General features: G+C 35.4%; 1 protein-coding gene across 1 annotated transcript in view; it reads right to left on the bottom strand.

The window, feature by feature from the left end:
* Nucleotides 1–2,762: 2,762 nt before the first annotated feature.
* PHKB (phosphorylase kinase regulatory subunit beta) overlaps nucleotides 2,763–18,069 on the bottom strand; it is a 273,872-nt gene continuing 258,565 nt past the window's right edge. The window contains exons 27-31 of the mRNA XM_049786246.1: nucleotides 14,712–14,846; nucleotides 11,815–11,944; nucleotides 6,737–6,844; nucleotides 4,424–4,564; nucleotides 2,763–3,797 (exon numbers count right to left, since the gene is read on the bottom strand). Of these exons, the coding sequence (XP_049642203.1) occupies nucleotides 3,660–3,797; nucleotides 4,424–4,564; nucleotides 6,737–6,844; nucleotides 11,815–11,944; nucleotides 14,712–14,846 (652 nt within the window). The 3' untranslated portion in view covers nucleotides 2,763–3,659. The remainder of the gene's footprint in view (nucleotides 3,798–4,423; nucleotides 4,565–6,736; nucleotides 6,845–11,814; nucleotides 11,945–14,711; nucleotides 14,847–18,069) is intronic.

Genomic DNA, 18,069 nt, shown 5'->3' with positions numbered 1-18,069 from the left:
AGAAAAGGGACTGGAGTGATAGCACAGCAATAGGACATTTGCCTTTCAGGTAGCCAACTCAGGATGAACTCGGTTTGATTCTATTATCCCATATGGTCCCCTGAGCCTGCCAGGAGTAATTTCTAAATGCAAAGTCAGAAATAACCTCTGAGATTTCTGGGTTCTCCTCCCAAAAAAATCCAAAACAAACTAAACAAAAGGACAGAACCAAATATCCAAGCTAAAGTCAACAATAGAATCAAGAGACCCAAACTATAACAATTTAAACTTAAAATAGACCTGTTATTGGGAACAGGGGTGGAGGGAGGACAACACTGGTGGTGGGAAGCCCCTCACTTCTTGTCACTATGTGCCTCAAATATTACTGTGAGTGAATTGTAATTCACTTCCACCACAATACAATTAAAAAAAAAATAGACCTGTTATACTGACAGGTCAGGGGCAAAGGGTGGTGGTATAGGATGCAGTCTGGGAGCATTGATGGAGGAGGTTGACACTGGTGGTGAAATTGGCCCTGATTCATTGTATATCTAAAACCAATTATGAAGGACTTTATAAATCACAATGGTTTAAATTTTAAAAAATACACTTGCAAATGATTTTTTATTTCAACAACGCAGATGTTGTCAATTCTGTTTTGCTAAAATTTTAATTCTTAAAAATAATTTTATTTTCCTCTAGATTTTAGTAAATATTAAATAATTAAATGTTTTAAGACTTTCCTTCTTTAATTTCTACTTACCCTACTTACTTCTGAGTTGTGTCTCAATTTCTGCATCTGGTTGTAGTTAATTTTCTCCATCACCAAATGACTCAGTATTTTCATCTCAAATCATCTAGTTTCATCATTACCTCCCCATAAACTGATATTACACGTAATTACATTTTAGAGCATATACCTATCCTTAAATGTATCTAACAAGTCAGATTTTCTCATTCTCCTTTTTGTCAGTCACTTTCATTTGAGTATAATTCAAATTCATGAGAAAAATAACTAACTCTAGATTTTTCCATGTGCTCAGACAGTACTTATTTATTTGCTGTCAATTTGACTTGTTACTAAATCAGATGTCCTTTCTCCATTACAAAGGTGCTCTATTTTTAGTGTAACAAGTCTGACATCTCAAGTGAAATAAATTCTATAAGACTACTCAGAAAAATGTTACTCTCAGGGTTCCAAATCAATGGGCTTCATTATGATATAGGAAAATAGGCTATCTTCAACAAGAGGTATTGGCACAACTGGTTAGCCACTTGCAAAAAAGCGAACTCAGACCCGCAGCTAACACCATATACGAAGGTAAAATCCAAATGGATTAAAGACCTTGATATCAGACCTGACACCATAAGGTATATAGAACAACATGTAGGTAAAACACTCCATGACATTGAGACTAAAGGTATCTTTAAGAAGGAAACAGCACTCTCCAAACAAGTGGAAGCAGAGATAAACAATGGGAATATCTTAAGCTGAGAAGCTTCTGTACCTCAATGAAAATAGTGCCCAGGATACAAAAGCCACCCACTGAGTGGGAGAAACTATTCACCCAATATCCATCAGATAAGGGACTAATATCCAAAATATACAAGGCACTGATGGAACTTTACAAGAAAAAAACATCTAATCCCATCAAAAAATGGGGAGAAGAAATGAGCAGACACTTTGTCAAAGAAGAAATACAAATGGCCAAAAGACACATGAAAAAATGCTCCTCATCACTAATTATTAGGGAGATGCAAATCAAAACAACTATGAGGTACCATCTCATGTCACAGAAATTGGCGCACATCACAAAGAATGAGAACAACCAGTGCTGGTGAGGATGTGGAGAGAAAGGAACTCTTTTTTACTGCTGGTTGGTATGCCGTCTAGTCCAACCTTTCTGGAAAGCTATATGGAGATTCCTCCAAAAACTGGAAATTGAGCTCCCATATGACCCAGCTATACCACTCCTAGGGATATACCCTAGGAACACAAACATACAATACAAAAATCCCTTCTTCACACTTATATTCATTGCAGCACTATTTACAATAGCCAGAGTCTGGAAACAACCAAGATGCCCTTCAACAGATGATTGGCTAAAGAAACTGTGGTACATATACACAATGGAAATTATGCAGTTGTCAGGAGACAAATCATGAAATTTTTCTATACATGGATGTACATGGAATCTATTATGCTGAATGAAATAAGTCAGGGAGAGAGAGACGCAGAATAGTCTCACTCATCTGTGGGTTTTAAGAAAAATAAAAGACATTTTTGCAATAATTCTCAGAGACAAAGAGAGGAGGGCTGGAAGGTCCAATTCATGACATGAAGTTTACCACAAAGAGTGTGAGTTTAGTTATAGAAATAACTACACTGAGAACTATCATGAGGGAAGTAGAAAGCCTATCTAGAGTACAGGTGGGGGTGGGGTGGGGAGGAGGAAGATTTGGGACATTGCTGATAGGAATGTTGCACTGATGAAGGGGGGTGCTTTTTATATGACCGAAACCCAACTACAATCATATTTGTAATCAAGGTGTTTAAATGAAGATATTAATAAAAAAGTAAATAGGCTAATAAAATGTAAAATTAGTCTATTTTATTTAAGTTTGCTTAAGTAAACCCAGTGACAAAATATATGTAATGGTAAGTACCACTGATTCTCTTTTATTCTATCACCAATTAAAATAAAATATTAAAAATAAATGTGATATGTAAAATTGAAAACAAATATGATCAGATATATTAACTGATTTGGAATAAAGATTAATATTTTTAAATTTAGCTTTTATAAATATAAACTATGAAAACAGTACTTCTGAATAATCTTTTACATTTGTCAAAATCAAAATGTTATGTAAGATTTATTATATTATATTTTACAGTCATGTTTACAAAGTTACAGAATTGCTTTGATTAGTTAGTGTTCTGAGTTTTTGAGAATCAAAGTATCCACTGATTAATTTTGCCCTTTTTCATGCATATTAACATCATCTTGCTTGTCAATACTTGGAAAAATTCACAATTATTTCAATACATTTTCATACCTCATATAAATTACTAGTTGATACATTCATTTTGGGGAAAGGAAGACCATAGTTGGCAGTATTTACTTCTGGTTCTACATTCAAGGCTTTCACTTTTGGTGATCTTTGGAATTCACATTAAGTGCTGGAAATTGAACCAGAATTAGTCCATTTTTCTGAAGACAAGAGCTTTAACTCCTGTATTAGCTCTCCAAATTCATGACATATTTGTTTTAATGGCAGTGAATATTTAATCCAACAAGGAAATGTTTGTTTTAATATCTATTTGATCATAAAGCATGCAGTGGGTAAACTTTCTGGTAAACTGGCAAATTTGTAAATTTATCTGGTAAATTTACCAGTGGTAAACTGGTAAAATACTTTTATATTCAGTAAATATTATTATGGTAGTTGGGAATAATCATGAAAACTTTTCTTACCAGTTTACTAAAACTTAACATTTTTCACCCTTAGATAGCTATGTGATGTGTGATGTAAGAGTAACTTTACTACAGACACAGCAACCATATCACAGGTATAATCTATCAGTAAATAAACTATTGGTTGTCCTGGGTAAGCCTAACTTCAAACATAACACTTCAAAATAATAATTCCTAATCAAATCTTTTACACCATTCTCACTAGCTAACCATACATGGGTCATCATTATTTGGTTTGACTTCTCCTTCCAGTAGCAAATTCATCACAACTTTTGTCAAATAGCTGCATGTTCCTCTTTTTCCCAGTGGTGGAGTGTTGTAAAAGGAAGACATGTCATCCTAAGAAGAAAAATAATAAGCAAGTCATTTCATATTTGTTTTCAGTTGACAGGTAAAAATCTGTGTCAGCCTACAGGGGAAATTTAATACTTAGAAAGATCTTCTCCTGGAAATAGAAGCTTCTTGAGATTCTTTAATTTTCCTGAGGCACATTCTTAGCATATCAAACAAAGAAAGGCACTTTTATTATTCTTTTCTTTGCTGATAATTTTTATTTACTTAGGGAATGTTTTTATAGATGAGCATAAAATATTGACTAAAGCCTAAAAAGGGATGTTGTAGGAAATATAGAGTATCAATGCAGCCTGTTCTTCATTCCCATCCTCCCTAGAATTTAATTTTATAGTCCTCTAGAATCTATAGCTCTACTCTGGCAAACACATTTTAACTGCTAAGTATATAAAGGTAATTTATCTCTTCTAAAATTTCTTTTTACTCAGAACTTTAAAACTTAATTGACTAATAACTGACTAAAAATTTAGTTCTTCAAATAAGTCTTACAATGCCCTGAACCTCAGGTACTCCTTTTATACTCTGAATTTGTTTTTAAGTTAAGTGACAAAGAAGTGAAGTTATAATGAAGAATTGAGACAATTCTACCCCCCAAAAAAACCCTCTTTACTTACCTTTTTTTCAACTTCATTTATTTGACTCTCATCTTTTTGAAATTCATGAAATGCTTCTTTCACCAGTTTATCTAGATCCACTTTGTCTTGAAATTCTAGCTCAGGGTTTCTCTCCAATACAATGGATACAACCATCAGTAGCTATAAGAAATAGATGTTTGCAAGTCAACTATATAACCAGAAATATGCTCTCAATCTTTAATTATATATTGGTGTTCATCATATTCTACCATGTATTCTAAACAAAGAGAGGTATAGAATTATTTATGATTTATTTATAACTATTTATTTGATTATTCCAAATCTTATAAATTAGTAATTTAATCTATTTGGATGCTATGCAGTTTATTTTTCACTGTGTGTATCCCTATTACTATAAAGAACTGGTTTTTATTTACTTAAATAAAATTAATAGTTTATAAAAATTATTTTATTAAAACTGTACACAATACATAGTGCCCTATTTATCCAAAGTGTCTGAGCTCTTTCTTACTTTGGAGCATCAATCTTCCATGTCCAGTAGAGCAGACAATGTAGGTAACAAAGTTAAAGAAGGTTGGTAAGTTCAGTGGAGATTCTGGATCTAGACTAATGATTAAACGACTTTATTAACTGAACTTTTGGGAGCTCAGCAACCCAAAATGAGTAGTTATGTTACAACACATAGTTGAGAATCAATACAGTAGATGCTCAGGAGACATCTATGTTTTTAAAAAATACTTAACTCTGATCTCCTTAAGACATGTCTATAACATGTCTAGTATATAAAGTTTTCTGAAGACTTTCTGTTGATGGGTAGTGATAGCTTTTATCCTGCACATGAAACATAAATTCCATAATTCATGTTCCATAATTATGTTTCATAATTCCCAATATGGAAAGATTATTAACTGCACTTTATCAAAATACTTCTAAAACAGAACCTAAGAAACAAAAAAGGGAAAAACTTTCAATAATATCCAGGAATGACAATGTAAAATATTTTGTGGCAGAGCTGTATTTGGGAGAAAATTTGAAGCTTTACTTTGAGTTCTTTGCTACAAATGCAATGAGCTCATTTTGGCCAACAAGAAGCATCTCTATGTATTCCATTTCTCAAATACTGGAAACTAAATATGGCAGCACTCATGCTTCTAATGGTTTCCTAATTATACCTCAGCCTCTTGCTTACATTCAATGAAACTGAGATAATTGTTTCCAAATCATGGGACATCTAAGAAAAGGCTGAATCTCTTAACCTGAAATTCCAGATATGTTGGATCTTTAGGTGATTTCATATCCAACTCTGCACTCACATTTGCATTTACTACTGGCCCTCAAGAAACATAAATATGAAAGAGCCATTCCCAGAGACAGGGAAGATGAGCTCCATAGTAAATCCATATAGTAAATATATCATTTGGGGAGTTCTAAATGTATATCTTGTATTTTAGAGTGTACAATAAAACAAGAAAACAAATCCAGTATATGTTAAAAGCAGAGACGTTTTTAGAAAAATGATGATATGACACAAGATTTAAACACTCCTTTATTCACTGAGAAATGCTTGGAAATATGTTTCTCAAAATATTAACATTGCTATATAAATAATGCTAGTGGGTATAGGAATTTATTATTTATGAAATTTTCTGAACTACTGAAGTATTTTATAGGAGCCACAATGAAACATACAACAAGGGAGGGATTTTTTGTTTTGTTTTGTTTTGTTTTTCGGCCACACCCGGCAGCGCTCAGGGGTTACTCCTGGCCCTGTGCTCAGAAATCACTCTTGGCAGGCAGGGGGGACCATATGGGATGCCAGGATTAGAAGTACTGTCAGTCCTGGATCAGCAGCATGCAAGGCAAACGCCTTGCTGCTGTGCTATCACTCTGGCTCCTGAGGTAATATTTCAATGTAATTTTGATTTGCGTTTCCCGGATGATTAATAATGTAGAGCATTTTTTCATGTGACTTTTGGCCATCTGTATTTCTTAAGCAAATGTCTGTTGATCTCTTCTCCCCATTTTTCAAATGGGATTAGATTTTATTTTCTTGTTCATCACTACTAGTGCCTTATAGATCTTATATATATACACACACCATTTTTGAAGAAGTACAAGGTAATACATTTGCATACATTTACATTAAATTTTTGGTCTTGGGCTACACTAGTCTGTGTTCAGTCCAGACTCTCCACTCAAGAATGACTCCTAGCAGGGCTCATAGGACTATATCAGATGCTAGAGAATGAACCCAGGTGAGTGTCATGCAAAGCACATGCCCTCACCACTGAATTAACCCTGAGGTTCAAATTTTCATTTCTTAATACAAACCTCCACAATGATCTGTCTATACTTTGGCTGGTCAATATTTCCCAACATATCTTCAACAAGGAGAGAGAAATTCATTTCATACATGGTCATATCTGACAGTGTTGGTTGCTGAAAAACAAATTCAACTTTAACATGCTTCATTATTTTACTTCAGTTGTCACTTAAAAGAGGAATTTCATTTTCCAATAAATAGTTTTTTCAGCTTCTATTAGACCTTAGAGAGAGTATTTAAGTTATAAAACTATAATTCATATATGTCAAAGAATCAACTACCTGTTATAATAAATTAAACAACCTGTTTTTTACTTATCTGCACCATATAATGTTTTAAGATAAAGGAACTATACTAGAAAGCCACTTCAAAATAAAAAAGAAATGGCCAAAATGAAACTACAGAGCAGTTATTGCTATCAGAACTAATATAAAAGTTATGTTTTCTGTCAAATTTTAGCATGTAAGTTACATGCTACTGAATTTAATCAATTTTTGGTGGCAGGTTCGGAGTTGAGAACAAAAAGCATAAAAATAAGTAAAAAACTGTAATGTTCAAAAAATGTCAAGAAAACAGAAAAAAACTAACATGAGTCAACAGGCCTGGCCTAAACTGGGCACCACTATCACACACACACACACACACACACACACACACACACACACACACACACACACACACACACACACACACAGAGTGACCTTGCCTGGCAGCTCAGAGGTCATTTCTCCTGCCTCAGAGCTCACTTCTCAGCTGACCCCACTTTTCTTTAGCCACCTCACACAATGCCAAAGACATGTTCTGCCTGCTTTTGTACCTTCTCTGCTTTCAGATATGAAGAAAAATAAAAGACTGCTTATTGCCTCCCTGTATCTCATTTTTGTTTGTTTGTTTTGGTTTTTGGGTGAATTTCAGTGCAGTTCAGGGGTTAGTCCTGATTCTGTGCTCAGAAATTATTCATGGCTTGGGGAATGCCAGAGATTGAACATGAGCTCTACTCATTGTGTTGAACCCGATCAGCTCAATGCAAAGCAAACACTCTACCCAACGGGCTACTGTTCTGGCCATGTATTTAATTTAAAACTTGTTTATTTGTAGTTGTTTGTTATTGTTTTGGGGCCACACTCTGTGACCCTCAGGGTTTACTCCTGTCTATGCACTCAGAAGTCGCTCCCGTCTTGGGGGTACATATGGGATGCCGTGGAATCAAACCGCAGTCCGTCCTGGGTTAGACATGCGCAAGGCAGATGCCTTACCGCTGCGCCATTACTCTGGCTCCTAAAACAAGTTTATTAATTAGTCTTTCATTTATTTTTCACAAACTAAAGTAAAAAATAAACTAAATCTAAATATGGATAGATCAAAAAACCTCAGAATGGAAAGGAAAGTTCTAAATATTAGTTTTATGTGATAAAAAAGTAGATGGAGTTGCTGAAATTATTATCAGAAAAGCAGAGGTGATGAGTCATATTTATTTGCTTTTATCTTAGTAATGATTTACAGTGAGTGTAATCACAGTTTTAGAACAATATGTTCTACTTACTGCTCAAAAATGGAACCCAGGAGAAATGGTTCTTTTCAATCAAATGATTGCACAGTCACTCTGCCTGAGAAAATAATATCTCCATCCTCTATTCAATACAATCTATCTATTGTTTTCTGTATTTTATATAATTTAACTTATTGTTAATTAGGTAGTATTGAATTTGAAGGAAAATGAAGCATGACTACTAACTACAGTAATTATGATTACTTAGATATACAATGAGATAAATGGTGCTACAGAAGAAAAAAAGGAAGGTTTATTTATATGTTTTTTTTTGCTGTTGTTGTTGTTTTTAGTTTTGGTGCCACACCTGGCAGCACTCAGGGGTTCCTCTTGGCTTTAAGCTCAGAAATTACTCCTGACAGGTTGGGGGACCATATGGGATGCCAGGGATCAAACATGGGCTCTACTCATTGTGTTATGGCTCCTGCTCCAGAAAAGGAAGATTGTTTGTTTGGTTGGTTTGGTCACACCTGGGGGAGCACAGGGATTACTACTAACTCTCTGCTCAAAAACCAGTCCTGGCAGGCTCGGGGGACCATATGCCGGGAATAGAACCAGGGTCTATCCTGTGTTGGCCACGTGCAAGGCAAACACCTTACTGTTGTGCTCTCTCTCCAGACCCAGAAATGGAAGATTTTTTTTTTTTTTTTTTTTTTTTGGTTTTTGGGCCACACCCGTTTGACGCTCAGGGGTTACTCCTGGCTATGTGCTCAGAAATCGCCCCTGGCTTGGGTGGACCATATGGGACGCCAGGGGATCGAACTGCGGTCCTTCCTTGGCTAGCGCTTGCAAGGCAGACACCTTACCTCCAGCGCCACCTACCCGGCCCCGAAATGGAAGATTTTTTATAATTTCATGCCAGTTTCATTTTTATTAGAAAAATCAACCTAGCTCTATGCAACTGTGATTATTAAACCTAGAGAAAATGTATCAGTTTTGCCTTAGTTGCTTCTGTGTAAAGGATTTAGGGGAAATACTATAGAACATAACTTACAGAAGAAGCTTAGAATTTAAGTTTCTAGGGAGTGTATACTCTGAGTCAGTTACTATCTAGATGAATTTTAGGAAATTTGATCATTGTGTATCAGTTTCCTCAAGTGTCAAGTAGAAATAACAAAGTACTTTCTGTTTCTTTGTGTGTGTGTGGGGGGGAGTTTGGGCCACACCCAGTGACACTCAGGGATCACTCTTGGCTATGCACTCAGAAATTGCTCCTGGCTTGGGGGACCATATGGGACATGGAGAATTGAACCACGGTTAGTCTCAGGACAGCCACGTGCACGGCAAACATCCTACGCTGCACCACTGCTCTGGCCCCAAGTAAAGTACTTTCTATGAGGATTAACAGAGCACTTAGGAAAGTGTCTGGCATATACATACACTAAATGTATTACATATTTTTTGTTGATGATGATAGTAAGGAAAGAATACTAAAGACCATTTAGTAAGACAGAAAACGCTTCTGGAAATAATAAAATAAAAATTTGTTAGGTATTAATCGTAGGGGGCTAAGAATAATGGTCTTCAAAAGTTGCCAAAGTCCATTGTATGCAGGCAGAACTTTTAGAAGAAGCAGGGCAAGAACACTAAAGGTTGATTCTCTTCCCAAAGATTTCCTATTCTATAGCAAGATTCACAGAGCCAGTGAGAAAGTCCTAGAGCACTATGCTATTTGACTAAATGTAAGAATGGAAATGTATAAAGAAAATTATTTAAAGGCTTCTGGCTCATTCTTCATCCTGCTGAATGACATGTATTGCAGCCAAAAATGTATAATATTAGCTTTTCCCCCTCTAGAGAAGCCCATGGTCTTTTTTTGTATATCTATCTCTCCCTCTCTCTATTTCTCTCCCTCTCTCTCTCATATTTCTCTAAGCAGTTCACTTAAAATAAAACTTTTTTTGTTTTTGTTTTTCAGCCACACACAGTGACGCTCAGGGGTTACTCCTGGGTATATGCTTGGAAATCGCTGCTGGCTTGGGGGACCATATGGGATGCTGAGGGATCAAACCACAGTCCATCCTAGGCTAGCATGCAAGGCAGGTGCTTTACGGCTTTGTGCCATGCTCCGGCTCCAAAATAAAATTTATTTATTTATTTATTTATTTATTTATTTATTTATTTTTTTGGTGGTTTTTGGGTCACACCCGGCAGTGCTCAGGGGTTATTCCTGGCTCCAGGCTCAGAAATTGTTCCTGGCAGGCACGGGGAACCATATGGGATGCCGGGATTCAAACTGATGACCTCCTGCATGAAAGGCAAACGCCTTACCTCCATGCTATTTCTCCGGCCCCAATAAAATTTATTTTTAAACAATATGTTCATATAATCAAATTCTGAAAAGCATAAGTGAATATTGAGTGAACTCACCCTCCAGCCCCATTACCAAACTCAGAGTCCTTTTACTAAAGTTGAAGAGATGAAGTTATACCGGAGAAACAGCACAGCAGCGTTTGCCTTGCAAGGAGCTGATCTAGGATCAAAGGTAGTTGGTTTGAATCCCAGTGTCCCATATGGTCCCCTGTGCCTGCCAGGAGCTATTTCTGAGCATACAGCCAGGAATAACCCCTGAGCACTGCCAGGTGTGGCCCAAAAACAAAAAAAAAAAAAAAAAAAAAAAAAAAAAAAAGAGATGAAGTTATGTGGCCTTTCCAGAAATTCTCTATAGAAGCAAAACAAAGATGGGAGCGTTGGAGTGTATACTTTTGAATATCTTATTTGTATAAAGACCTTCATAAATGATCATTTGCTTGACATTTAAACATAGAAAAAAGGTAATTTATTTCTAAAAGGTCTAATTACATTGCTTTGTGAATAAGCAAAATTATTTATATGTCAGGATTAAATAAAATGATCAAATCAGAGGCAGTCTAGTTTATATAACTTGGGAAATCATTTAGAAGTAGAGGACAATTTATTCCTTGGACCAAAGGTTAGTGACATCTAAAGTAAAAAAGAAATTAGTGACTGAAACTTTACATATAGTGCAATTAATAAGTAGTAATTTTCTTATCCACAGTGTTGTTAAATGGCCTTGCTTCTAGAATCTGATTAGGTTCTATCCTCCTATGTATGTTTTACCATTTCCAAGGTACTACCCCAGCACAGGTTCACCACAATTTTATTGTGAATTTATATCATTTCATAGTGAACTAACATTTCACTGTCCATTGTAAAGTTAGTAATAAGAAATAAATCCTTAATTTTCTATAAACTTTATTTGACATAAATTTTGGGCATGTGGATCCTATGAATAGAGAACTTTTAATATAATAATATGCTTTCCAATATTAAATATAAAATTTATGCAATATTTCCATTTTTATAGGAAGCATTTTTAAGAAAATTAAGAATAACAATAACTCATATTAGGGAAAGTATTTCAAATCCAGTGGCTAGAGTTATTTTTCAGCATCTCCTCTTTGAGAAAAGAAAAAGCAGCAAAGTTATTTGCAATGTAGAAAAAAAAAAAAGAAAAAAATTCTAGTTTAGGTCCCATTAGAAGTAAACACTGACATAAACATTGTGAGTTTGTACCTGTGGCAAATGTTTTCCAGCTACAATGATACCATTGGGTGTTCGTTCCAGGATCTGCCATACTCGGTCATAGAATCCAGTGGGAGTTCTGTTTAAAGATCCATCAATCTGACGCCTATTCAGCCAACATCTGTAGCCAAAGAGAATAGATCAAAGCTGAAAATCAAGCTTGCTCTGGTAGAAAACAGGACTCTCAGTGTAGATTAATTATTTCAATTGTAGGAACAAAAAAAGCCAAATTTCATCAATGAAGCATTTCACCATGTGCTACAGTTACTAAATATTTCATTGTGAAAAAAGACAGGAAGGATTCACAAGGAAATAAGTAAACCCTGAATTGTATTAAATTATGATGTAGTAGGCTCTCAGATTTCTCACTATGTGATCAAATACCACTGTAAATAAGTTCCATTTAAAAGTACAGAAACAGTCAATTTCAAAAGAGATCCTCACAAAAGACCTTCAAAAGTAAGTCTTAAAAAGAATTAATTCTAAGCTCTATGAAGACATAGAAATGATTTAATTTCATCACTCCTTATACTTCCAACAAAATGAACTTTAATGAATATTTTGAGCCAGCACTCAAGAAACCATTATGCATTTAGTAAAAATATTTTAAACTAAGTTTATGGTACAGAAGTGAAGGCACTAGTCTTGCATATGGAAGATTTTGAGCACTAGTAGATGTTCTGCAACAATTATTTAAAAAATTTATAAACTAGATATATCTAAATATATAAATTTATAAATTTATATAGATATATATCTAAATATATCTAGAGATATATTATAAACTAGTATATATATACTTCCAGAAGCCCTGACAACTAAAACCATGCCCCACAAGAGTTTTCAGGTCTGTATTTGACCAGTTCCATAAACTCACTCTATTCTTAAAGATATATACCAAGCTGTGAAATATCATGGCTTTACTGGCTGTACAGCTAAAAATGGCAATTTTTGGAGGAATGGAAGGGCCTAGTTCTCACCCTGTTGAAGCCATACCAGCTACAACCCCACCCACAACTGCCACTTTGCCAATGGCCCAAATTCACTACTTAACCACTAATGTCTCCAGACACCAAACTGACTAAATCTCCAGGTATACTGATGTTTGGCCTGACATCAATAGGACACTTTTTTGCAGTGAGCTAGTGAATCTTCCCCCTTACTTTTAATATATCCATAAACCCTGTCAGCTGAAACCACACAAAAGCAAAGTATCAGCCAGAGAGCATGAAATTACTGTACCATGTGGCCACAACTCCAAAATTTTTCAATATTTCCTTCCCAATTTAAATATCACCAATTTAAATATCAATGTGGTTTCAAAGCCACCTAATGTTCATTAAAAAAAAAAAAACAAATAACAGAAAATCAACTAACAACAAATTACTTAGCAAACCTTCTGGCAATAGTTTAATTGCTTCATTGTGAGATACTTTCACAAACTTTCTATTGCTGTATGGGTTTCTTTTTTTGTTTCTAAGCCACACCCAGTGATGCTCAAGGGTTACTCCTGGCTATGTGCTCAGAAATTGTTCCTGGCTTGGAGGACAATATGGGATACTGGGAGATTGAACCACTATCCATCCTACATTAGCACTTGCAAGGCAAATGCCCTACTGCCTATGACATTGATCCGGCCCCCTATTGCTGTACTATTAAGAAATAATTTCGGGGCTGGGAAGGTGGCGCTAGAGGTAAGGTGTCTGCCTTGCAAGTGCTAGCGTAGGACGAACCGCGGTTCGATCCCTCGGCGTCCCATATGGTCACCCCAAGCCAGGGGCGATTTCTGAGTGCATAGCCAGGAGTAACCCCTGAACATCAAATGGGTGGCTCAAAACCCAAAAAAAAAAAAAAAAGAAAAGAAATAATTTCATTGCCACTTACCTGTAAACAAGCAATATAAAAAATATTATTTCTACCTGTGAAGGGGGTAGTCTTGGGAATGGGTGGGAATCCGGGGACAATGTTGCAAGGAATTTTACATCGGTGGTAGGACTGGTCTTGGAATAAATGTATTATGAGCAACAATGCAATATATATTTTTTCATGGCAATATATATCTTTACTTGACAAATAGCATAGCCTAAGGGTTTTTTTGTTTTCTTTTTTTATTGAGAAAGATTTAATAAATTGGATCATAAATGAAAATGTACAATTGATATAATATATTTTTATAATTGATATAATAACCATAATAGATTAGTATATTATTATATTAGTATTATATATTATAATATATTAGTATATTACATATATATTAATATATTATATATATATTAGTATATATTATATATGTTATATAATATATTATATATATTAGTATATATATAATTGATATAATAACCATAATAGATTAGTATGCACAATTTTATATAACTAAATTGAATCTTCCAGAGGAAATAAACAGTTTTAGAATCTCACAGCCATTCAAGACTTAATGGAACAATTAGCAAAAAACACCAACAGACATATTCAAGAATGGAAATTGAAACTAAACAAAAACAAAAGTGCAGTTCCAGATGGTTTTACTGTGGTTTCTAAAAGGTTTAGAGTCAAAGAACCACTGTAAAAAGTGTTAGAGTGGCAATTAATGTTTGCATAGGCCCACCAAAGTATGGGGGACATGGAAAGAAAAAACCTTGGCCTAAATACAAGGAGACCTTACCCCTGAAGTTTCCTGACATAAGACCAATTCTAGGCTGCAATATATATTTTTTAAATAAATTTATAATAAAAAATAAAATAAAAATCAACACAAGATCAGAACTTAAGACATTTTATATGTGGCTTGTGATACTATGATTAATTTAATGTTTGGTAATACTTTCATTTATATCTGTTATATTAGTTTTATAGAGTATCTAATAAATTAAAAAGGGCCCTCATACCTTCCATTCTGTTGAGGCTGAAGAATATCCAACAGAAGCTGTTTTACTTCACTAGGTGACAGCTGATATAAGTCTATGGGTGCTTGATTTTCTCCACGGGTCTGTAACTCATATTTCATTGCATGTATGATCCACCTGAAACAAAAAAGGGGAAATATAAATGAATAATCCCTCAAAATATATTAACCTTGTATTTCTCATATGGCATGCTTTCACTAGCATTGATCCATTCAAAGTGGAATAGAAAAAGACCATTTGAATTTCCTGAACCATTATATAATTACTTCCATCAACATTATGTGACAGGATAACTCTTAAAAATGAGGTATGTTCATTCATGGTTAGATAGTAAAACATGAAAATAGGCAATTACTTACAACATAGCAACATTTTTCTTTCCAATGACTTTTCTTTAAATGAAAAATATGAGTTTAATTTTATAGGCTAGACAAAGTGGTCTTCTATTTATTGTAACAAGGAAAATTCACATCTGAGCAATTTCACTGAAATAGAAAGAACATCAGCTAAAAAAAACCTAGATCTATTCTAAGAATTAATACAGTGAGTAAAGAGCTTGCCTTGTACAGAGATGACCCAGGTTCAATTCCTGATACCACATCATATGGGGCCAAACACCACTAGAAGGGATCCTTGGCACAGAGCCAGAAGTTAGCTTTGAGTATAGCAGGGTATGGTCCAAAAAACATAAACAAACAAAAATCTCTAAATACCTGCAATGGTCTTAATAAGCCAATGGCAAAAACAAATACTGGAGATCTATGGCACTATTCTATGTTGACTAAGAAATATAATAACTAATGCAAAGTGTGAGTCTGTTTGAATTTTTATTTTTTAGTCATTTTGGTGATAATTATAGAAATTTGAATAACAATGACTATTAGGTAATCCACTAGGCAGAGAGCATCAGTAAGGATATAAGAGAAATAATGAGAAATCAAAAGCAAGGACTAATAAAATTATTCAGGAAATGTCATCCTGAAAAGGCTAAATACATATTTTTCTCTGGTGCACACAAAACATTCTCTAGAATTAATCATATTCTAGGACATGTCTAACTTAAAAAATTTACAAACATAAGAGTCATATCAAGTATCCTATCAGGCCACAATGCTATAGAGATAGAGATTTACTGTAAAAAGAGATTGACTATAAAAAGAGATTGAAATTGACTGTACTCCAGGAGTGGAGAAAATCTAACATCTGGAGACTGAACAACGTGCTGTTTAATAACAGCTGGAGCAAAGTAGAAATCAAGAAAAAAATAAAGAGATTCCTTGAGACTAAGGATAATGAAGAAACAAAGTACCATAATCTATGGGACACAGCAAATACAGTAATTAGTGTGAAACTCATAACAATAAGTCTAATAAAGGAAAAGAAAAGAAGTAAAATCAACAACCTACAGGCACACCTCAAATATCCGGAAAAACAACAACTAAGAAACCCACAATAGGGATGGGGTGGGATGGAGGGATATTTGGGACATTGGTGGTGGGAATGTTGCACTGGTGAAGGGAGGTGTTCTTTACATGACTGAAACCTAATCACAATCATATTTGTAATCAAGATGTTTAAATAAATAAAATATACTAAAAAAAAAAGAATAGCTAAAGCAATCATTAAAAAAAAAGAAACCCACAATAGAAGAAATAAAAATAAAAACAGCAGAAATCAATTATATATAAGCCAAGAAAGCAATATAAAGAATCAATGAAATGAGGAGCTTATTTTTTGAAGGAATAAATAAGATAGACAATTGGCAAGACTCACAAGGAAAAAATGCTAAAATAAATCAGAACAGAAATTAAAGGGAAAAATTATAACAGAACCCCCAGAAATCAAAGATATCATGAGACCATATGAACAATGGAACTCTTTTAAGCTAGAGAACCTAGATGAAATGGACAGATCTCTAAAAACACATTACCTCCCAAAACTGAATGAGGAGAAAGTAGATTGCCTAAATAAGTCAATCGCAGCAAGAAATTTGAAATGGTAATTTAGAATCTCCCTAAGAATAAAATTTCAGGATCAGACAGGATGACAGGTTTTATCATACATTCAGAGAAAAATCACTACCACTAATTTATTTTTATTTTTATTTTGGGGCCATACCCAGTGATGCTCAGGGGTTACTCCTGGTTATGTGCTCAGAAATCACTCCTGTCTTGGGAGACAATATGGGACACTGGGGGATTTAACCACTGTCTGTCCTAAGTTAGTGTGGGCAAGGCAGATGCCTTCACGCTTGTGCCACCGCTCTGGCTCCAACTACCACTAATCTTTAAACTCTTCCAAAATATCGATGAGATGGCAATCATCCCTAATACCTTCTATGAAGAAAACACTATACTGATTCCCAAATCTGGTAGAGATATTACCAATAAAGAAAACTACAGTCCAATCTCACTAATACACATTGATGAAAAAAATCCTCAACAAAATTTTAACAAACTAAATCTAATAGTACAGTAAAAAAAATTATACATTATGATCAACTGGGATAAAAGAATGACTCAATATACATAAATGAGTCAACATCAAGCATCACATTAGCAAAAGAAAATATAAAAATCGGAGGGAGTAAGAAATGGCTGGATGTGGGGGTTTCCAGGCAGAGTGCTGATTGCTCTACCTGCAGAGTCTCCACCCGGCTGTGCCTGTTCTGAGGAAACTGAGCACCTGAAGGGAGCCCTGTCCTACCCTTCTCTGTCTTTCCTGAACTCTGGAAGCTCTCCTCAGAGCCCTGGGAAGCGAACCCCAAAGAAACTACATTTGGAAGCTACCCAGCGAGCCAGGGAGTGAGTAAGAAATGGCTGGATGTGGGGGTTTCCAGGCAGAGTGCTGATTGCTCTACCTGCAGAGTCCCCACCGGGCTGTGCTTCTTCTGAGGAAACTGAGCACCTGAAGGGAGCCCTGTCCTACCCTTCTCTGTCTTTCCTGAACTCTGGAAGCTCTCCTCAGAGCCCTGGGAAGCGAACCCCAAAGAAACTACATTTGGAAGCTACCCAGCGAGCCAGGGAGTGAGTAAGAAATGGCTGGATGTGGGGGTTTCCAGGCAGAGTGCTGATTGCTCTAACTGCAGAGTCCCCACCGGGCTGTGCTTGTTCTGAGGAAACTGAGCACCTGAAGGGTGCCCTGTCCTACCCTTCTCTGTCTTTCCTGAACTCTGGAAGCTCTCCTCAGAGCCCTGGGAAGCGAACCCCAAAGAAACTACATTTGGAAGCTACCCAGCGAGCCAGAAACTGAGCACCTGAAGGGAGCCCTGTCCTACTCTTCTCTGTCTTTCCTGAACTCTGGAAGCTCTCCTCAGAGCCCTGGGAAGCGAACCCCAAAG

The sequence above is a fragment of the Suncus etruscus genome, chromosome 14 (genome assembly GCF_024139225.1).
Source record: "Suncus etruscus isolate mSunEtr1 chromosome 14, mSunEtr1.pri.cur, whole genome shotgun sequence".
Lineage (NCBI taxonomy): Eukaryota > Metazoa > Chordata > Mammalia > Eulipotyphla > Soricidae > Suncus > Suncus etruscus.
This window is presented reverse-complemented; position numbering and strand designations above follow the sequence as displayed.